Source organism: Rhizophagus irregularis, chromosome 3 (assembly GCF_026210795.1).
Source record: "Rhizophagus irregularis chromosome 3, complete sequence".
Lineage (NCBI taxonomy): Eukaryota > Fungi > Glomeromycota > Glomeromycetes > Glomerales > Glomeraceae > Rhizophagus > Rhizophagus irregularis.
Genome location: NC_089431.1, coordinates 3070793 through 3090720, shown reverse-complemented (window position 1 = coordinate 3090720; position 19928 = coordinate 3070793). Strand labels below are relative to the sequence as shown.

At 30.0% G+C, this 19928-nt stretch overlaps 10 protein-coding genes across 13 annotated transcripts; 5 read left to right on the top strand and 5 right to left on the bottom strand.

The window, feature by feature from the left end:
• Positions 1–1580: 1580 nt before the first annotated feature.
• On the top strand, positions 1581–4147 carry OCT59_020764 (uncharacterized protein; the record flags this gene model as incomplete). Of its 2 annotated transcripts, XM_066149386.1 has the most annotated exons (2): positions 1581–2997; positions 3557–4147. In XM_066149386.1, 2 exons carry the CDS (start codon positions 1581–1583, stop codon positions 3571–3573), a joined length of 1434 nt encoding a protein of 477 aa, XP_065990296.1. In that variant the 3' UTR covers positions 3574–4147. The 2 variants fall into 2 exon arrangements, with proteins under 2 accessions (XP_065990296.1, XP_065990295.1); XM_066149385.1 differs by having other exon boundaries at positions 1581–4147.
• A 287-nt stretch (positions 4148–4434) lies between these two features.
• Positions 4435–6703, top strand: OCT59_020763 (uncharacterized protein). The gene is made up of 2 exons (XM_025331225.2): positions 4435–4723; positions 4826–6703. The coding sequence occupies exons 1-2, from the start codon at positions 4508–4510 to the stop codon at positions 6485–6487; spliced, it is 1878 nt and encodes a 625-aa protein (XP_025168707.1). The 5' UTR covers positions 4435–4507; the 3' UTR covers positions 6488–6703.
• Positions 6704–6942: 239 nt separating this feature from the next.
• Positions 6943–9557, top strand: OCT59_020762 (uncharacterized protein). The gene is made up of 3 exons (XM_025309567.2): positions 6943–8689; positions 8767–8881; positions 8952–9557. Exons 1-3 carry the CDS (start codon positions 7037–7039, stop codon positions 9107–9109), a joined length of 1926 nt encoding a protein of 641 aa, XP_025168709.2. The 5' UTR covers positions 6943–7036; the 3' UTR covers positions 9110–9557.
• On the bottom strand, positions 9465–10419 carry OCT59_020761 (uncharacterized protein). The gene is made up of 2 exons (XM_025321493.2): positions 10166–10419; positions 9465–10087 (listed from the first exon to the last, which is right to left on the bottom strand). The coding sequence occupies exons 1-2, from the start codon at positions 10402–10404 to the stop codon at positions 9805–9807; spliced, it is 522 nt and encodes a 173-aa protein (XP_025168711.2). The 5' UTR covers positions 10405–10419; the 3' UTR covers positions 9465–9804.
• A 114-nt stretch (positions 10420–10533) lies between these two features.
• Positions 10534–11770, top strand: OCT59_020760 (uncharacterized protein). Of its 2 annotated transcripts, none has more exons than XM_025327970.2 (5): positions 10534–10684; positions 10780–10891; positions 11032–11144; positions 11218–11366; positions 11439–11770. In XM_025327970.2, the coding sequence occupies exons 2-5, from the start codon at positions 10783–10785 to the stop codon at positions 11581–11583; spliced, it is 516 nt and encodes a 171-aa protein (XP_025168712.1). In that variant the 5' UTR covers positions 10534–10684; positions 10780–10782; the 3' UTR covers positions 11584–11770. The 2 variants fall into 2 exon arrangements, with proteins under 2 accessions (XP_025168712.1, XP_065990294.1); XM_066149383.1 differs by having other exon boundaries at positions 10571–10684; positions 11218–11370; positions 11439–11679.
• Positions 11771–11795: 25 nt separating this feature from the next.
• On the bottom strand, positions 11796–13353 carry OCT59_020759 (uncharacterized protein). The gene is made up of 9 exons (XM_025327971.2): positions 13218–13353; positions 13118–13141; positions 12978–13037; positions 12869–12906; positions 12779–12801; positions 12605–12713; positions 12501–12533; positions 12339–12414; positions 11796–12254 (listed from the first exon to the last, which is right to left on the bottom strand). The coding sequence occupies exons 1-9, from the start codon at positions 13260–13262 to the stop codon at positions 12027–12029; spliced, it is 636 nt and encodes a 211-aa protein (XP_025168713.1). The 5' UTR covers positions 13263–13353; the 3' UTR covers positions 11796–12026.
• A 183-nt stretch (positions 13354–13536) lies between these two features.
• Positions 13537–15605, top strand: OCT59_020758 (uncharacterized protein; the record flags this gene model as incomplete). 2 transcript variants are annotated; one of them, XM_066149382.1, is made up of 9 exons in its annotated part: positions 13537–13610; positions 13719–13840; positions 13947–14424; positions 14495–14646; positions 14714–14805; positions 14880–14941; positions 15019–15138; positions 15202–15289; positions 15402–15605. In XM_066149382.1, exons 1-7 carry the CDS (start codon positions 13608–13610, stop codon positions 15097–15099), a joined length of 990 nt encoding a protein of 329 aa, XP_065990293.1. In that variant the 5' UTR covers positions 13537–13607. The 2 variants fall into 2 exon arrangements, with proteins under 2 accessions (XP_065990293.1, XP_025168714.2); XM_025321494.2 differs by lacking the exon at positions 15402–15605 and having other exon boundaries at positions 13545–13616; positions 14880–14945; positions 15202–15284.
• On the bottom strand, positions 15398–16393 carry OCT59_020757 (uncharacterized protein). Its single transcript, XM_025309566.2, has 6 exons — positions 16274–16393; positions 16099–16184; positions 15971–16032; positions 15806–15891; positions 15605–15714; positions 15398–15507 (listed from the first exon to the last, which is right to left on the bottom strand). The coding sequence occupies exons 1-5, from the start codon at positions 16376–16378 to the stop codon at positions 15622–15624; spliced, it is 432 nt and encodes a 143-aa protein (XP_025168715.1). The 5' UTR covers positions 16379–16393; the 3' UTR covers positions 15398–15507; positions 15605–15621.
• Positions 16394–16396: 3 nt separating this feature from the next.
• OCT59_020756 (uncharacterized protein) lies at positions 16397–17281 on the bottom strand. The gene is made up of 2 exons (XM_025327972.2): positions 17191–17281; positions 16397–17123 (listed from the first exon to the last, which is right to left on the bottom strand). Exons 1-2 carry the CDS (start codon positions 17252–17254, stop codon positions 16474–16476), a joined length of 714 nt encoding a protein of 237 aa, XP_025168716.1. The 5' UTR covers positions 17255–17281; the 3' UTR covers positions 16397–16473.
• Positions 17282–17435: 154 nt separating this feature from the next.
• On the bottom strand, positions 17436–19882 carry OCT59_020755 (uncharacterized protein). The gene has a single exon (XM_025333864.2). The coding sequence runs from the start codon at positions 19573–19575 to the stop codon at positions 18067–18069; it is 1509 nt and encodes a 502-aa protein (XP_025168717.1). The 5' UTR covers positions 19576–19882; the 3' UTR covers positions 17436–18066.
• Positions 19883–19928: the final 46 nt, after the last annotated feature.

Genomic DNA, 19928 nt, shown 5'->3' with positions numbered 1-19928 from the left:
TCTCAATCGGAAAAATCGGAAAAATCAAACCCTTCAATCAAATGCATTTATATATGATATACACACTTACATATATAAAATATGTTGTGCTAATCATGTGAAAAAGAAGTTACGAATCAAAAACGGGTATATTTATATTTATAAATAATGATGCATAACTATAATTCTATATAAAGATAAATTTATATCTTTTTAAAGTTAATATAAATTTAGGATTAAGTTCCCAATTTTATTTTCGATCATTAAATATCATATAAATATCATTACCCCACAATTTTTTTATGGTAATGTAATGTAAAATAGATTTCAAATTAATAATAATTAGTAATTAATTAATAATTTTAGTTAATCTCCCCCAAGATTAGATATTGTAAGTAATCTTAAGTTTTTATATCTAAGAATTTTTACTTATTTATATTTTAAGGTTTTAGATATTTACTCAATTTATAAATAAATTACTTGATATTACTTTTATCAATTTTTTAACGCGCGTTGAAAGATAGAATATTTAATATGCACAGACGATTTCGAACGCGTGGTGGTACAATAATGTAAATCATGTAAAATGTAAATTAATGTTAATTGTGTAAATCACGGTTTAATTTCTCAAAAAAGAAAATTTTTTTCAAATTACCGGGACTATTTTGTTTGTAACTTTGTATCCATAAAAAGTTTAACCCGGATATAAAATCTACTTTTACAAATTAAAATCACCCCCGGCTTTTCCTTAGCAGGAATATATTTGATTGGTTATGAAGTTATTATATCTAATATGATTCGTTGCATTCATCTTTATTTCTCAAAAAAAAAAAAGATTTTTTTTACATTTTCCGCCCCTTAAAAATTATTATATTTATATTCATAAATTATAATTATTGGGTAAAAATATCGTTCACCCTGTAGGTGTGACTTGCCCTCCCATTAAATAACTGTATTATTATGCCAAATTTTTACGTTTTTTATATAAAAAGTAATAATTATTTTATACATATTTTTATCTTCCCTTTTACTGGCAAAAAATAACGGTCTACCAAGATCGGCATGATTGCATAATAAGATAAGAGTTCAAGTTGAAAACTTCCGATTTACTGAGATTTATATGGTAAGTCAAAAAAAAAAAAAAAAAATTTAATTAAAAGACGTTGGCTAATGGGTGGAAGATATTATGCAAAATATTACGTCAACTCGATAGTAGACGCCATACTCTTATAAATTAATTGCGTAAATTAATTCAGAATTACGTAATTATTCATTACGTTAATTTGGTATATTGACCGCATATTGTAAAGACAAATTTGGTTCTTCGGCTCGAAATGCAACATTAAATTTTTTCGGTGGTAATTAAGACATTAAAGACAATCATCACCCCCCAGTAGTCACAATGTGACGTTTCAAAACTGACGACTTCTTTTTGGGAAGGAATAAACTATCAAACGAACTTTAATTTCGTAAGTGATTAGGTAAGATTTACAATTGATTTTTAAATGTCTCCGATCATCATGTGAGATAAGCGATGATTATCATTTAATTTTTTTTTTAATTTTTTGGTGACTTTTTTTTTCTTCATAAAAAATGTAAAAATGGAGCAAATTCCACTAATTTATTGCCATTCTTTAGATAAGCTCAATGATTCTGTATTAAATATTAAAAGCGCGATAGAGGATAAGGGCATATCTTTTTTGCAAGTCTGGGATTCTGATATTTCAACTCTCATTACTGTCTCTCAGGCTCTAGGAACAATTCATGCTCATGTTGAAAATAATGTTATTGAGGAAGTGATTTTTCCACATACGGATGAAGCTTTTCAAAGTACAAAAATGAGCCCTCCTAAAATGGTTTTACTTCAATATGTTGAGGATAATGTGAAAGGAGGAGAACTCGTACTTGTTGATAGTAAGAAGGTTCTAGAATCAATATTGGATGAAAGACCAAAGTTAGCCGAGATTTTAATGAGACCTGGATGTATTTCTTTTTGTCAAAACGGAGAATCCTTTTCGAGTTTTCCTGTTTACGAGAGAATGTCAGATGATAGTATTCGAGTACATTTTCGTTATGATTCAAAAGTATTTGTGCCAGATTGGTCTCGTGAGGCCATAAAATTTCTACATCAAAATTATCATATGAACCCAGAATTCCAAATTAAGGTCATTCCTGATGAGAAGAATCAAATCCTTATATTAGATAATTATAGGATTTTGTATGGTCAAGATGCATTTATAGGAAATCGAAAAATGCATAGAGTTTGGATAAATAGTGATGCCAATATTTCGGTTAGAAATTTAATAGATAATAATAAAAACGATCGGAAAACTCCTAACCTCAAACATCAAATAAGTACAGGTATTAGATTAAATCAAAATCTAATAGAAATCGAAAAGAAATACTTAGAATTTAAATATCAGTTTAACTTTATATATAACCCTGAATTTAAGGAATTTACTCCGGTTGCCATATTATATCAAGCATTGAAACCTCCTATAATTGATGGATCTCGGAAACCATTGAAACCTGGAGGTTATAGCGATAGCGGAGCAGATATTGCTTATTCATTAAAATCTAATAGCATACCTATGGTCACTCCAGTAGATAATCCTTATCCTTCATCAGATATGGATTGGGTTTTCCCTGATACAGAGGAAGGAATAAATACCGCTATTTCAAAAGGAGCAAAGACAGTTTGGGCGAATACCGTCTTATTTGATGCTCATCCACTGAATTTTAGATATAATGTTAAAATTATTGGCCAATTACCTGAGGCAGCGCAAAAATATGACAACAAATGGGTAACTAATAATTTAATTAGAAGTCATGAACTTCCAGTTCCAAATTCAATTCTTATTGGATACAAAAATCGGAATGGTATTTACGGATTAAATGACTTAACCGTGGAGATTTTACATAAAGAGAATATTAATTTCCCTCTTGTTCTTAAACCTATACGTGGACGAGGAAGCCAAGGTGTTAAAAAAGTCGATACTATGGAACAGCTCAAAGCACATGCTGAAGAGCTTTTATCCTCTAAAACTAATGAATTTGGAGATTCGTTAATTCTTGAACAATATTTGGAAGGAGATGAAATAACTGTTGTTATCATGCCTCCTGGTACATATGATATTAATTTTAAAAGTACCAATTTTGATAATCATTGGCACTTACCACCAGTAAAACGGTTTAATCATCACAATGGTGTTGCTCCTTATTCTGGTGTTGTGGCTGTGGTGGAAAATAGTGAACTATTAAATAGTGTGGAATTACAAGATCCTACCTATCAAAAGGTTGTGCGAGATTGTGAACGAGCTGGCCAGATTATAAAATCATTAGCTCCGATTCGCATTGATTGTCGTAGGATAGCACAAGGGAAGCCATTTTATTTGTTTGATTTAAATATGAAACCGAACATAACAGGACCCGGACGCCCCGGACGTGATATCGAAGATAGCTTAGTTAGTTTGTCCGCACGTGGTATTGGGTGGACCTATTCGGATCTTCTCAAGAATATACTACGCCAAGCTTGGATAATGAAGTAATATTATATACTAACGTAATATTTTAGCACATTCACATATTTATTAAACAAAATGTGTCGGTATTCATTATTATAATCTTAAAAAAAAAAGATCTGATAATTGGCAGTGTTGGGATGGTCATAAGATTTTTTGTTATTGTTTCAGTTACAATTTCTTATCAAAATCTCCTTAATTAATTAGTGTGATAACCTGAATGATCTACATTGAGTTAAGCCATCACATTTTAGATTAAACAAATTAGGATAAAATAAATAAATTTACGTTTTCTTTGTCTCTGAGGTGATATGGAACTATGGAAGAATCTGGATTTGAATATTTGAATAACATATGACCGGATTTACGGCTTTTTTTTTTAAAGTGGCTAATACTTTGAAAGCTTTCCCTTTTTAATATTGTGACGGGCATCTATTTACAGTTTTATCATTTTATTGGAAATAGAAAAAAGGCTTGATAGAATGATATCTATCTACAAATTTTCAATATATTCATATCTTGTAATATGTTAAGGATTTCGCGGGAAATTGCAATATTTACAATATTTAAAATTATGAGAAAATAATTATTTTTCTCTCATTAAAATAATAAATATGGTTATTTTTTCCCATTATAAAGATGGCATCAAAATGGTGCAATAGCATGCATAATTATCATAATCTGATAAATGGGTTTAAATGGTTAGGAGTTTCTATTATGAGGAATTTTCTTTTTTTATATAGTATAGGAATGTAATGATCTAAAGTGGTATGTTTCTGACGCAAGATATTCTATTACCTAATTTTTTATATTAGGTAACTTACCTATTGGCTCACGTACTATATTGATCAACTATTTGTTATTCTCAAATTTTTTAATTCGCTATTTATTTTTTCTTTTTAAGAATAATACAGTTTTGTTTATTTTTATTTTTATCAATAGTCATAGTCTTTATTGTTCATTATTTTTTTATATAAAAAGTAACCATATATATATATTTTTTAACTATGCAAGAAAATCAAGAATTTACCGCAGATTTAGACTTTGCTAGACTTCAAGTTAAAGATTCTTCTTATAATAAACAACTTGAACTCGATCCTTCTCTAATAAAAAACGCATATAATAAACAAGAACGACCTAGAAATTATTATTGTTACCGTCATCGTCCTGATCTCGTAAAAGAAAGAATGGCTGACGAACTTGCTAATGAAGAATTACAAAAGGTATTATTCCCGCTTTTTTATAAAATTTTTATTTGATAAATTATTTTATTCACCTCTAATTTTAATTATTATTTGAATAATTTTTTTTTAAAAAAATTATAGCAAATTTCAAAATTATCCCTTTCAGAACAAGATTCAATTGCACATATATTTAAAACATTTTCTGAGGCACCTCCACAGAACCGTTGTGTAATATTACAAGGAATATTGACTCAATGTTGTCTTACTCAATTATCCTTTGTTTCTAATTATATAAAGGATTTAATTCGTATTGATTTTATTGTAGCTCTTCCGAGCGAAATTTCTGTTAAAATCCTTTCTTATCTTGATGCAATCTCGTTATGTCAAGCTGCTCAAGTATCCAAAACATGGAAACGTATGGCAGATGATGATGTAGTTTGGCATAAATTATGTGAACAACACATAGACAAAAAATGTTACAAGTGTGGTTGGGGTTTACCTCTCTTGGATCAGAAACAGAAAAGAAACGGGAAACGATCTGCATTAAATGAAACATCCATTGATTCACCTGTAGTTACAACGTGTATTTCTGCTGCTGACGCACATAATTCAATGAAATATTTACAACATCATACTTCACCTGTATCCTCCCCTTCAAATACTAATCCTTCAACACCGAATACACCATCATACGATTCACAGGATGAGATAAGAGAAGTAAAACGTGTTCGTATATCTGAGGACAAAACAATACCTTTATATCCTGATATACCTTTTATAACGTTGGAACCTCATAAAACTCGACCATGGAAAGAAGTTTATAGTGAACGTCTTGTTGTTGAACGCAATTGGCGGAAGGGTCGATATACTGTTAGATCAATAAAAGGACACACTGATGGAATATTATGTCTTCAATTTAATGAGGAATATAATCGTCTTATCACTGGATCCCTTGATAAGACTGTTCGTGTTTGGAATCTTGATACTGGAGAGTTAATTCATGTTTTGAAAGGACATACACGTTGTGTACAAGCATTACAGTTTGATAATGTAAAGCTTATTACCGGTTCAATGGATCACACTTTAAAGTTATGGAATTATCATACAGGTCAATGTCTTAACACACTTGAAGGTCATACAGATGGAGTTGTTTCGCTTCACTTTGACAATCGTATTGTTGCTAGTGGTTCTGCTGATCATACAATCAAGGTTTGGAATTTCTCTACAAGTAAATGTACAACCTTGAGGGGACATACGGCATGGGTTAATTGTGTTGTGATTTATCAGAAATCACAATTATTATCATGTTCTGATGACCAAACGATACGTATTTGGGATTTGATCACCAAAACCTGTACTAAAGTTTTTGATAGTCAAGAAACTCATGTCGCTTCAATCCAATGCATTCAACCTACCGTATTATGTTCAGTATTTAATTCGTCTTCTGCCAACACATCACATAAAGAACGTTCAAAATGCAATGATCCAGATAAAATTGACGAACCCATTGTTATTTCGGGGTCTTTAGATAATACGATTAAAATGTGGTCACTTGAAACAGGAAAATGTATAAATACATTATTTGGACATGTTGAAGGTGTATGGTCTTTAGCAGCCGATAAGCTTAGAGTGGCTAGTGGCGCTCATGATAAATCTGTAAAAATTTGGGATAAAGATTCAGGGAAATGCATGCATACTTTAGTTGGACATGGAGGTGCAGTTAATTGTGTTGCATTAGGTGATACGATGATTGTTTCGGGAAGTGAAGATTGTGAAATTAGGATTTGGGATTTTAAACATTAATAAACTTTTTTTTGGAGGATTTTACTTTGTGTAATATCTTATTTGTACAGTATATTAACAATTAAAATGATATGATATCAAAATAAGAAAGAAAATTAATACACAGTTTCTACAATTATAGGTTAACTTATTTTTGTATTAAAAAAAAATTTTTTATTAGTACATTTAACTTTCTATAATAAAAATTAATATTAGTAATAAAAAGTTTTAACTAAAAAAATTATATTCATCACATGATCTCGTTATATTGTAAACATTTTAAGAATGATTTATTTACATTTTTAATCAATTTTAATAGTGTTCAGTCGAATCAAGGAAGACGGGACCCTAAGCATAGGTTTTTGTTCTTCAAAAAGTAATAACTTTTTTCATTTTCCGTTCACAAACAGCGATTATCACGTGACTTTAAAAAGGAGAGCATTTCACAAAGATTATTTTTTTCTTTAACCATTAACGTAAAAAAACCTTTCAAATCTGTCTACAAGATTACTCTTCAAAAATAATCAACAAGTTTAACTACTGTTATCTTTACAAAACCAACAACTTCAGATGAAAGGACAACAAATTTCACAACAATCAAGACCACAGATGCAACAGACACCACAAGGTTCAATGCAACAATCGCCACAACATCAAATGCAACAACCTGTACAATCGCCTTCAATACAGCAACAACCACAAACACCTATACAAAATTCAATACAACAGCAGCCTTCTATACAACCTTCTTCACAACAGCAAACGTCTTTATCTCCTCAAATACAACCAAATATGTCTGTAGGTACAGCTGTAGGAGCGGGACGTGGAGCAGCAGTAATTAGAGGAAATGCTAAAAAAAAAGGAGCGACTACTACAAGAAAAGCTAGTACTGGAGGTGGACGTACTAAAACAGCACCTTTCGAAAAAAGTAATTCTGAAGATTCGAAATTACCTCAATATTTAAATCAAATGGCTACTGATTATCTTAATCAGGCTCACCAATTGGGTGTTGAAACTGAAGAAGGTATGAAAATGTTTAAAAAGTATGAGGATACGATGAGCGCGATACAACAAATCAATATAAACAATCAAAATAACCAACCTGCAACAAGTTACAATTTATCGATGACGCAAGATCAGACATCTTCTACCTCAACGTCTATTTCTTCTCCACACACAGTAACTCGTCCTATTGCTGTTACAACCGCAATGTCATCGACAACTCCAATGTTATCAGTGCAAAGACCTCAACAACATACAATACAACAACAACAACAACAACAGCAACAGCAGCAGCAGCAGCAGCAGCAGCAACAGCAACAGCACCAACAACAACAACAACAACAACAACAACAACAACAACAACAACAACAACAGCAACAACAGCAACAACAGCAGCAGCAACAGCAAGCACATCATCATCAAAATAGACAACAAATTGTACAGACTAGACCTTTAGAATATCAAAATATCCATAATTCACACCAATTAATAGCCGAAAAGAATCCTAATATTGCGGTTAAACAAGAAATAAATATTCTAAGAACTATGCCACAAAAATTTCAAGGGGCAGTTCCCCATATGTCTTCGCAATCATTTATGAATTCCCAAGCAATCAGATCTCCAACAAATGTATCATCACCAAGGACGATGCCGATGAATACAATGAATACGTTAGGGCAAAATCGGATGCCTATTACGACATCGGTACAAATGCAATCACCTATCTATCCTTCTACGAGTATGGCTACTGGTCAGCTTCAGGATGGTTCAATGATATCTCCGGGTATGCAACATCAACTTGGACAACGACCGATGCCACCACAATCTCCTTTAACACAGCAACAGCAGTTGCAGCAACATCCATCACAAGGATCAAATGAAGATATGATGGAAATTGATGCGGAATCTTCGGCTATAATATCGACATCAAATGTTGCTCCTCGACAAGTTCCTCCGATAGCTCCGGCCATTAGTACGAATATTCTTTCATCGACACTATTAAATAGTCAAGCTGTTGGAAAAATACCTCAAGGTCAGGCAGGCAAAGCTCCTGCAAGCGTTTTTGGTAGCAGTGCGAGCTTTCCTGAAACACCCGCGTCCGCTGCGATGGATGTTGATGCGGAAAGTGCAGGGGCTCGACATCTTTTGCCAAAACGAAAAGTTCAGCAGTTAGTGGATCAAATAGATCCAAAAGAGAGATTAGAGCCTGAAGTTGAAGAGGTGAGTTATTTATAATATATAATATATCATTATATACTTAATATTAAATTAATATAATTAATATGTATAATTGATAGATGCTTCTCGAAATTGCAGACGAATTTATTTCGTCAGTGGCCTCATTTGCGTGTTTGTTAGCTAAACATCGCAAATCGGACACGTTGGAGGTAAAAGATCTTCAACTTCATCTGGGTAAGTAATACTTTGATTATAATAAAATTAGGATAAATCACTTTTTTTCTAATTTACCTCTTTTTATTAGAACGAAACTGGAATATACGTATTCCTGGCTTCGCGTCCGATGAAATTAGGTCGGTCAGGAAGCCTGTCGTTTCCGCCGGCCATCAACAAAAGCTTGCGGCTGTAGCACAAGCAAAGGCTAACAAAGCCATGACAACTGCTACTGGCCAGCCCATCTAAATGAATCAAATATTTATTACTAATAATTGTGCACAATTCAATGCATAATATTTTATGAAAACAATCTTTCTTCATGAGAAAATATGAAGCAATGAATAATTTTAGCTTCAAATTTAATGTGTTTCTTTTTTGTTATTAATATATTATTGCTTTAGTAAAAAGCGCAGGATAATGCGATGTCGATTAATAAAATAATAGAAAGTTATGAGAGAGAAAAAATGTATAATTTTCCGAGGCAAAAAAGCATATTTTAACTGTTCAGTGAAGAATAATGTATATATAATATATGTATATAATACTAATATACATTTAATCTTGCAAAATTTATATTTAATACACCATACACAATACATATTTGATCCTCAAAATTAACAATTAATTGTATATATTTATTTATAAAATAATTTATAAACATTAAAGGAATAAAGGATATTACATTTTATATTTAAGGTGATTAATAAATATATCAATTTTGATAACTGAATACACGACTTATTGACGCGTTTCATGCTTTGTAATTGATTTAAGTATACCCACAAAGCTTGACGAAAAATTTTGATTTGAAATATTATTATAAAAAAGTTTCGCTCAAAAATGTGGGATTCGAGTGTTGAATATAATACATATAATTGTAACTTAATATGCAATCAATAGATATGAATATATATTATATTAATTACCAAATATTATTTTACTCAAAGAATATTTATAATATGAATAATACTTTTTAATGCAGAAAATATTACTAAAGGGGTACCAAAAAATCCCCAAATATGCCAAAAACTAAACAATAAACCAACAACACCTATTAAACCCATAAAAGTAGCTATGGGAATAAATTTCTTTAAAGTATCATCAGTATTCCATGATGAATATTTTGGTGGTGAAGCTTTTTTTGTAAATGGAATATAATATTGTAGATATATAAAAATCAATAACATGCTTAATAGTGCCAATAATGATATATAAAATATTTTTCTAAAAAAAAAGTAAAGAAAAAAATTTTTTTAAAAAAAAATCATTAAAAATGAATATGAAAGAAACTGGATTTCTAACCTTTTCAAAGTATCTTTTTCTAATACTTGATTGATACCTTGCAATGCGTCAAAATACCAAGAAATAATAAAAACAATAATAATCCATTTTATTGCAATTAATATTCTTAAAATAAGTGAAGGCCTTGGCCTTTTTATACGTTGTTGAACATTACTATCCCCACCATCAAGTAAAGGTTCTTGTATTTCAATTGTTTTAGCAGCGCGTTGACGGATATCGGTTGGTTCGTAACTACTCATTTGAAAAAAGACGTGTAAAAGATGTGTGCCGATCAATGTCTACTTAAGCAATTGTACAAATGTGACAATGTTGAATGCGGCAACCTTATCTTATTAGAGTTGCATATTTTCACCTGATCAAAGAATGATACATTTGCGTATTAGGATAAATATCAACAATCCTGGGTAATGTTCATTCAGTAATATTTTTTGTTCGGGCTTTTTCCAAACCGATCATAGTTATTCTAATAGGAAGTTCCTGAATATTTAAGCTTTTTCTACTTATTAAAATAGGCTTATCGTAACTTTATTTTTTTTTCTTTACGTGTCTTTTAAACTTTTTTTTTTCTTATAAATATTTATTGTAAGAAATATTCGTTATTTTTTTTTTCCAAGAATATGGCGAGAAGTAGATCAAGAAGTTTTATTACTACTGAAAAACCAACTACTTACGATGAAGACCAATTTGCCCTACCAAACTTAAATTCTAATTGGGTGTACTATAAAGGTAGAAAAAAAAAATTATAATGAACAAGTTTTATTCTTTCCTCATTAAATTATCGATTGATTCTTATTGCATTTTTTTTATAAATTGAAGGATCCTTACTTATTCATTTCGATTGAATTGTCTAATTTCTTATCATTTAGGTGCTTGGTTAGTTCATATTATTCTGATTATTTGCGTCAAGATTTTGCTTAGTAGTGTTCCTGGAGTATCTTCTGAAACTAGTTGGACATTAACCAATCTGTCATATATGCTCGTAAATATTATTCTCTTACGAAAACTTTTCCCCTCAATTTTGTAACTAATTTTATTTTAATTTTTGGGTTTAGGGCAGTTTTGTGATGTTTCATTGGGTAAAAGGAGTTCCATTCGATTTTAATTCGGGAGCCTATGATGGATTAACATTATGGGAACAAATCGATAATGGAGCACAATTTACTCCCGCTAAAAAATACCTTACAGCTTTACCAATTGGATTGTATGTAAGCAAGTTAAATATATTAATTTTGTTAAGTTTAAATCTGAATTTATTAATTTTTTTCCTCTTTAGATTTTTACTTAGTACACATTATACACATTATGATGCAATTACTTTTTTGGTCAATTTTACATTTTTGGCAGTGGTAATTATAGCAAAATTACCCCAATTGCATAAAGTTCGTTTATTTGGAATCAATAGACTTGAAGTCGAATGAATATTTGTAGAAAATCATTTTGTAGTAGTAGTTTTAGTCGTGCTTAATTTTTTTTATCAACAAATAATATAAGGCCGAATATAATTTTTAATTGGAGGTGAAACTGAGTAGGATCATGTCATACCAGGATATTATGAACGGTTAAGATTAAATGAGATAGTTTATAAAAAGAGGAAAATTTATTTAAAAACATTTTTTTCTTCCTTAATAATAGTTATTGCTAATTATTCAACCTAAATTTTTATTGAAACACTAAATGTATGTATAATGCAAAAAAAAATTTCATAATAATGTTCAAATTTTGTACTGATATTATTTATCATTTGAATTTGAAATAGATACAAATACTGCGTGATATTGAGTATACAACGATGAAATAGGGGTTATTATCTCTATCTTCATATAGTTAGCAATAATTTTAATTTGCCCAATAAGATTCATATTTAACTAGTTTTTTTGCTTTCAGAACTTCCTTGTCTCTCAAGACTATTGTATTCGTCAGCTAGTCTATTATATTCATCAGCTTGTTGATTTGCTTGCTTCTTTAAAGTTTCAAAATCTCTTTCTTTCTTTTTTTCCTCCTCCAATTCCTTCGATAAAGCTTCAATTTCGTTCCTCATTCGTTCCTCGATTTCTCCGAAACGTAATTGCTCTTTTGACTGATTGGAAGCCTATAAAAATATTTTAATAACGTTTAAAGAGATTAATAAAAATACGAACTATAGACTTTTACTTCATCATATGTTTAACCTGACCTGTTTTTTGATGACTTCGAGATTATCTTCAGCCGCCAACAATTCTACAACCAATACATATGTTCTATTAAGAATCCTGTTTATCAAGTGTTAATCAAAGTAAGATATTAATGTAACTTAAAATTGAACCTGGATCGCGAAAAAATTCACAGTAATACTTACAACGACAAAAAAAGCGTGAATCCTGTCAAGTACCTATTAAATTATAAATATATCATTAAGATCATTAAATCTATATATTATTTTTCAAATACAAGGTAACTTACATATTACGTTGATTATAGAATTTTTTAGCATGATGTGCAACTTCTGCTCTAGTATCATTTATATCAGTTTTTTCTTGATTCTGGACACTAAACGTGCGGTTGGCGGCATCTAAATAACGATAGTATGTATATATTAATTCAAGAATCATTTAAAATTATGATTCTGTCACTTACCTATAAATAAGATCAAAACAGCGCTGTTGAAAAATAATAATGTGATAAGTTAACAGATCAAATATAAAAAAAAACGTTTTATTAACTTACATAAAAGTGAATTTTATTGCGATTTGGGACCTAGCAACCTTATAAATAAGAAATGTTAATACATAACTTTAATATGCGCGGAATTGACTAAAATATGTCCGAGTTTTACCAAATCTGACTTCGACACCCATCGCAAAACAGCGCGTCTCCACACGCGTGGAAAAGGTAGCTTGTTAAAATAATGAGGTAAGTACTTCTCAAAAGATAATTTAAGATAAATAACCTTAATTTAATCGGCTTAACACTTACGATTAAAACTACAAATGCCAAACACTTAGGCACGAAAGAAAAACTTGCTTAGTTAAATATATATATATATAATAAACAACATAAAGAATAAAAAATATACCTCAACAACTAATAAAACGAAAACCAAAAAATAGTAAAGAGTCATGTTTGTGAATGTAAAAAAAAGTCTCGTCAAAAATTAGAAATAAATGAATAAATGGAAAAAAAATTTTGAACCTGAATTAGTATTTATGCGTGAATGTCAAGAACTATTCCTAATTCTAGTTTTATTACGTCAAATTACGTTTAAAATTACGTGTTAAAAATTGAATACTTTAAAAAATCAGGCACATGTTTCTTTAACATTTTCTTGTGAAACGTAGATTTTTTTTTTTAAAAAAATTTTTTTTTCAGTATTTATATTACTTTTATTTTTTTTTACAACTCTATTTTGAAAGTTAACGCCCACCAGCCCAAACCTATTTTTTCGGGAGTATTGCCGTACATAAAAATGGTGGTCGTATGTTTTCTTTCGTCATTATTATTAATTACAGTCAATTTTCTAATCCTTGTGTATTCCTGATCCAATTTTTAACGTTCTTATATTGCAATTGCTTGCTAGGCTGAAGGAAATGGCTCACAACAATCTGGTAAACCTGATAAAGAAGAAAGTTTTACCACTACAAATAAACAAGATAATGGTTCAGAAACAAAAAATAAAAAAAAAACCGAAGAAAATGATAAGTCAGTTTACCACTGTTTTGATCGCTTTACAAAAGATTAAAAATGATTTCCTTATGTTAACCTATTCGATTGCTAATTTTCTTATAAATCTAATTTAATATTACAGTGAAAAGGTTGAAGTAGACGAGTTCGGTCGCATGCTAAGACGTGATAGTAGACAACGTGAAGATGATCATGATCATAGCGATTACAGTGACTATGATCGTTATAAATCTGAATCACGGCGATATAGTAGTAGTAGCAGACGTTCCTCGCGGAAACGTTCATCTGATGACTATTATGATTCCCGCTCAAGTCATTATCATCCAAGAAATGACCACGGTCGCCAACTTCATTATGATCGATATGTTCCGAGGAGATCTAGTTACAACAGATACTCAGATAGTGACCGAGAGGATCATTATCGTTATGATGATGGTAATAGGTATAGAGATCGGAAACGGTCTAGGACTTGGTCGCGTCGTTCTTCAGATAGTGAGGAGGAGTATGAGCGAAAGCGAAGTAACAGCAGAAGACGTCGTCGGTCGTTGGATAGAAACAATGAAACAGAAGGAAGGAGATGGTCAAATAATAATTATGAAGATGTATGTTTTTCTTCGTTGTTTAAACCATCTTTATTATAATTGTAGCTAATTAACCTTTTTGATATTGTAGCAATATAAAGTAGCAAGTAAATATATTGACACCGAGTTTTACACCAAAAAAATATACGTCGGCGAACTTAAGGATGTTACTGAACGTGCATTACATATGGCTTTTGAACGATTCGGTGATATAGAAAATATTAATATGGTTTCTGAAAAGGGGTGAGTCCTACATCATTTATTTTTTTGTTTCGGTTTTTTATTTATTTATTTTTAAATATACGCACAGTATCGCTTTCATTGATTTTGATACCGAAGAAAACGCGACTGAAGCTCGTCGTAAGATGGACGGAACATTGTTAGGTTCAGGCTATATACAAGGTATTTAATTAATAATAATAGCAATTAAGTTTCTTTATTAAACATTGAATGCTAAATTATATGTGGATTTTTAGTAAATCGTGCCAAAAGACCAGAAAGAAATATAAACGGGTTCGGAAATGTTCCTTGGAGTGATGCAGGTTTTTTTATATAGTTAACATAAGACAAATAGTTATAATACACATTGCCTGATATATTTATTTTCCTTTATAGATGGTGCAACTGCTAAGCAGAATGACATTAAACAAATTGCATACGGAATTCAATATTCATTTCAAACAGCTCCATATATGAATGGTTCATCTCAATATGCCACAACAATTAACAGTACAGGTATTATCATCAAATTATATTTATTGAAATCTATAAGGTTAAATTAAAAGTTCATATTTTTAGTTCCAGTTCCACCTTCGCAATCACCGTTAGATCCAAGAGCACAAGGACATAAACGTAAAATAATAGCTTACGATGATCTCTAAGATAGGTGAGTTTCGTATTAAACTCTAATCTTTTTTTTTTAAAAAAAAAAATTTTTTATCTTCTAGCATAAATTAATTAATTGCTTAAGCGAAATTACCCTATTGTCCTTACTTTAGCACCATAAGTATTGAATGACATTTTATTTAGTCTTTCAATCATTTGTTAATCTTTTTAATAGTTTTTTTATTTCTTTAGAGGTAAGTAAAATTTTCATATTCTCACCTGAATTATAATTTGGGAAAAATGGAGAAACAAAATTTTTTTTAAAAAAATATATTAAATAATATTTAATAAAAATCAAATGAAATATTAAAATTACATTAAATCCTTGGATTTTTACAAATATCTTTTAGCAGCATAACGAACTTTGGTATCAAACCCAATTGAGGTGATAGGAGAATTAATCTCATAGAATGGATTCATTAATATCTTTTTGTTATTTAAATAATAATTAAAAAAAAACATATAAGTTAACATAACAATATTTAAATAATAAATTTTTAAATTACCAAATATGTACCTTTATGTACGACTCGTGGCATTCATTAAAAAAATTTCTAATGCTATCTTCATTTTTAGATTCATGTAATAACATAAACTTGATATCTATATATTTAACCATTTAGAAATATATAAACTAACATGATTCATAGAATTACGACATTATAATAATTTAAAAGGATACTTCCAGCCGAAATGAAAGCAGAAATATGCCATTCATTAAATTTATCTACAGATTTAAGATACCTATAAAAAATAAATTTAAATATTCGTAACGTGTAAAAATTTTTAATAAATAATTATATATCATACATGGCATTAGTATTCCATTGTAACTCTTCTACAAGATCCAAAGCAGAATGAATAATAAATTGATTTAAATGACGATGTTCATCTTTCTACTAAGTAAATAATTTTGCACGAAAAAGAATTTGATATAGAGTTAAACGAAGATTTTGTTAATAAAGAATTTCCACGAAAGTATCACCTTTGCATTCGGGTCAAGACCAGCAGCTTTTGTTCCAGAAGTACCGAATTCTACTTCGTAAATAGGATTATCTTTTGTGCCTACTATAGCAAAATAAAATGACATGATGAAAATTCTAACAGATAAAGTATAAAAACGCAATTAAAATTTATTCTTTTATTGATTGTACAAGTCACATGTTATACGGTAACACAGTGCCTCTATTTATCAATTATTTCGCAGTCATCAATTGTAAAATATAAAAAATTTCCATCATCGGATAATTTTTGTTCGCCTTTTTTTATAATAATTTTCTTTTTAAATAAAGGTGCGTTAAGTACCATACTATGATATTCACCCATTTCACCACATGCATCAACATTATTTTGTTTTAAAATAATATTTTCATATAGTTCTCTTGTCAACATACTGCCAACCATTTTTCTAGCCACATTTTCATTGATTTTGTTTAAATTAACGCAAGTAATTAATATTTCAAAATTATTTAAAAATATTATGTTCATTAATTCATTTCGGTCTCTTTCCCATAATGGGCGAAGTAATTTAACATTAGTATTTTCTACCACACGATCCATAAATTGATTACATACATCTAATATATCACCTGTAGCTAAATATGGTACATTTCGAGAAATAATTAAAGAACGATATGATTCCAAATATGGTGGTGTTACTGGTAAAAATGAATGAGGAAGTGAAAGTGCTTTTGCCTGAAGTGATATTAAATGTTGTGAATGTGCTAAAAATGGTCTTGTGGTTGCAGGAGGAGTGAATGTAATCAAGGATGTTACTTTATATTTTGATGGTTGTGCGGATATTAAGTGTAATGTTAATGTACTATCCTTTCCACCTTTTTTTTAGAAATGAAAATTAATATTAGTTTGAACTTATTTTAATATAAAATTTAAGAATTTTACCTGTAAATGAGAGACAAACTTCCTTGGGTTCAGTATCGTTTGAATCAATCGTATTTTTATCCATTCTTTTCGAAGAAAAACTGCAATAAACAATTTGATCATCCCAAAAACTTCGTTTAATTATATTTTATCACATGGTTTCCTCGTGAAAATACTGCCATGATTTTCTGCTGGTCAAACCTTTTACGTAATCAGTTATTACAATTCAAAATTTATTTGTGAATGGTTATATAATTAATATTATGAAAAATCTTTGTAAATCCGCCTTTTTAAATTACAGTACTAAATAGTTACAATTAAAAAATTACAACCCAAAAAGGTCATCTTATTTAGTGTGATTTGTATATACTTTTTATATTCAAATGATAAAATGATAATCAGATAACAACTTTTATTTAATCAAATGACCACTTTTATTGTTATTTGAATATACATTTTGTATATTCAAATGATCACTTGTGTATATTCAAATAATAACTTTGTATATACTTAGCCATACTAATTATTTAAATTTTTCTTTTATTAGTCAATTACTTTTTTAACTTTATGATACAAATCAATAATAACAATTTTATTATGATTTGATACATTTTAATTATTATTGGAATTTTAGCATTATGCAAAATTTTAGGCCTAATTCTAAAATTAAACAGATCAATACAATAGTTGCTTTTTTACAAAATATTATGATAGTATACATATATTATTATATATAATATAAATAAAATTACAGATTGTAGTTTTTCCTTTCAAATATTTTGTTTCATTATATAAATGAAATATAATTTTTTTTTTAAAAAAAAATAAATTTTTAAATAAACAAAAATAGATATAACTTTTTGGAATCGAATTTGACATATAAACAATTAGTTATTCTCAGCAACAATAACAACAACCTGTACCTCTTCCACCACTTGAACCAACTCTACAACACATACATAAAATTTGAGTTAAAGCTATTATAGAACCAAGACCTATAAACCCTATCCCACCATAAAATAGAATTTTAAAAACACTATCCTTACATAAACTAGAACATTGTTGAGTACCATTACTAATTTCATTGTTAATTTTATCGAGTGAATTGTCAACATTGCCTGGCAAATTGCTGGGATTTTGTATACCTCCATTTGTAGGGTCACAAATACCTTGACATTTTCCTGGTAAAATTTTTGAATAACTAATTAAGAAAATACCTGCAGCTATAAAAAGTGCGGCGAAAATAAAAGTAATTACAGTACAAGTACACCTTATACAACCACATATTGAAAAACAATCCGCACAATCCGCACAATCATTTCGACGCGGACGTTTTGTTCCTCCATAACTGGGTGGTAAACGATCCTGTACTGGTCTCGATTGATTTGGAGCAACCGTATATGATGATGAATAATCAGGTCCTGTTATAGGTTTTGATGGTGAATAATTTTTTGGAGGTCTTGGTGATTTATCGTCATAATTTGAAGGTTGTGCTGAAGACGGAGAGACGTTTGATGGCTGTGCGTTATTATAATTTTGAGTACGAGAATATGGTTTCGTTAAATATGGGGAAGCATTTGAAGAAGAACTAGAATAAACATTATTATTATAAGATTGTGGTTGATTTGGTGGTTGATTTGATGGTACAGTATACGATGGTTCAGGGGCTGAACTGTACGAATTATTACTATAAGATGTCTGTTGCGGTGGTTGCGGTGGTTGCGGTGGTGGTAAGTTATATGAAGTATTATAAGACGGTTCCAGTGGTGGTGGTGAGCTATACGTGCTATTTTTATAAGATGGTTCGGGTTGTGGAATATACTGGTTATTATTATAAGACGCCTCAAGTGGCGGATTATACTGATTATTATTATATGTCGCCTCAGATTGCGAATTATACTGATTATTGTTATAAGAATAAGGTGCCTCAGGTGATGGATTATACTGGTTATTATTATAAGATGCTTCAGGTTGTAGATTATACTGGTTATTATTATAAGATGCTTCAGGTTGTAGATTATACTGGTTATTATAAGATACTTCAGATGATGGATTATACTGGTAAGATGCCTCGGGTGGTGGATTATATTGATTATTATATGATGCCTCAGGTGGTAGATTGTACTGGTTACTATTATAGGATGGCGGATACGAAATCGATTGTTCATTATTATTTTGATTAGCTTCTGGCATTGTAGGAGCAGGAATATATTGCTGTTGTTGTTGCTGAGAATAGGTATCAGCATACGTATAAGAAGATTGCTGGTTTTCTGCCGGTATAATTGTTGGAGGAGGACCTTGTTGTTCTGGTCCTGGATATGGAACAGTCGTTAATGAGGAATTGGGAGGATACTGTTGTTGCTGAGAATGGTCATAATTCCCCTTCTCTGGATACTGGTGTTCCATTATTCTTTATTTTTTTCTTTAACGATATTTTTTTTTCTTTGAAAAATTTGTTATATTAAAACTTTTAACATCTAATGCAGAAAAAAAAACTTGGAAATAATGTTCGGTTTTTTGTCAGGTATAACAATTTTTAAATAAAGAGATATAAAGAGTTTCAAACACAAAAATTTAGGTAACATAATACTCTATGATCAAAATGGGAATCCATTAATATACTAGTTTAAGTCAACATAAGACTGGGAGCCAAGATCAAACCCCAAGAAATTTGGCGCGACGATCTCGATCGACTATATACGCCACTCGTGATAGAATTTTTATTTTTAGCAACAACGTAAATAAAATTATTTCACAAT

Coding starts and splice junctions, on each gene's coding strand:
- OCT59_020763 (XM_025331225.2), top strand. CDS start 4,508: ATGCAAGAAAATCAAGAATTTACCGCAGATTTAGACTTTGCTAGACTT. Junction 4,724..4,825: donor CTAATGAAGAATTACAAAAG/GTATTATTCCCG, acceptor AAAAAATTATAG/CAAATTTCAAAATTATCCCT.
- OCT59_020762 (XM_025309567.2), top strand. CDS start 7,037: ATGAAAGGACAACAAATTTCACAACAATCAAGACCACAGATGCAACAG. Junction 8,690..8,766: donor TAGAGCCTGAAGTTGAAGAG/GTGAGTTATTTA, acceptor TATAATTGATAG/ATGCTTCTCGAAATTGCAGA. Junction 8,882..8,951: donor AGATCTTCAACTTCATCTGG/GTAAGTAATACT, acceptor TCTTTTTATTAG/AACGAAACTGGAATATACGT.
- OCT59_020761 (XM_025321493.2), bottom strand. CDS start 10,404: ATGAGTAGTTACGAACCAACCGATATCCGTCAACGCGCTGCTAAAACA. Junction 10,088..10,165: donor GAAAAAGATACTTTGAAAAG/GTTAGAAATCCA, acceptor CTTTTTTTTTAG/AAAAATATTTTATATATCAT.
- OCT59_020760 (XM_025327970.2), top strand. CDS start 10,783: ATGGCGAGAAGTAGATCAAGAAGTTTTATTACTACTGAAAAACCAACT. Junction 10,892..11,031: donor TAATTGGGTGTACTATAAAG/GTAGAAAAAAAA, acceptor CTTATCATTTAG/GTGCTTGGTTAGTTCATATT. Junction 11,367..11,438: donor ACAGCTTTACCAATTGGATT/GTATGTAAGCAA, acceptor TTTCCTCTTTAG/ATTTTTACTTAGTACACATT.
- OCT59_020759 (XM_025327971.2), bottom strand. CDS start 13,262: ATGACTCTTTACTATTTTTTGGTTTTCGTTTTATTAGTTGTTGAG. Junction 12,907..12,977: donor GGGTGTCGAAGTCAGATTTG/GTAAAACTCGGA, acceptor CTTATTTATAAG/GTTGCTAGGTCCCAAATCGC. Junction 12,714..12,778: donor TGTTTTGATCTTATTTATAG/GTAAGTGACAGA, acceptor ATCGTTATTTAG/ATGCCGCCAACCGCACGTTT.
- OCT59_020757 (XM_025309566.2), bottom strand. CDS start 16,378: ATGTCATTTTATTTTGCTATAGTAGGCACAAAAGATAATCCTATTTAC. Junction 16,033..16,098: donor CAATGGAATACTAATGCCAT/GTATGATATATA, acceptor TATTTTTTATAG/GTATCTTAAATCTGTAGATA. Junction 15,715..15,805: donor GCCACGAGTCGTACATAAAG/GTACATATTTGG, acceptor AATAACAAAAAG/ATATTAATGAATCCATTCTA.
- OCT59_020756 (XM_025327972.2), bottom strand. CDS start 17,254: ATGGATAAAAATACGATTGATTCAAACGATACTGAACCCAAGGAAGTT. Junction 17,124..17,190: donor AGTTTGTCTCTCATTTACAG/GTAAAATTCTTA, acceptor TCTAAAAAAAAG/GTGGAAAGGATAGTACATTA.
- OCT59_020755 (XM_025333864.2), bottom strand. CDS start 19,575: ATGGAACACCAGTATCCAGAGAAGGGGAATTATGACCATTCTCAGCAA.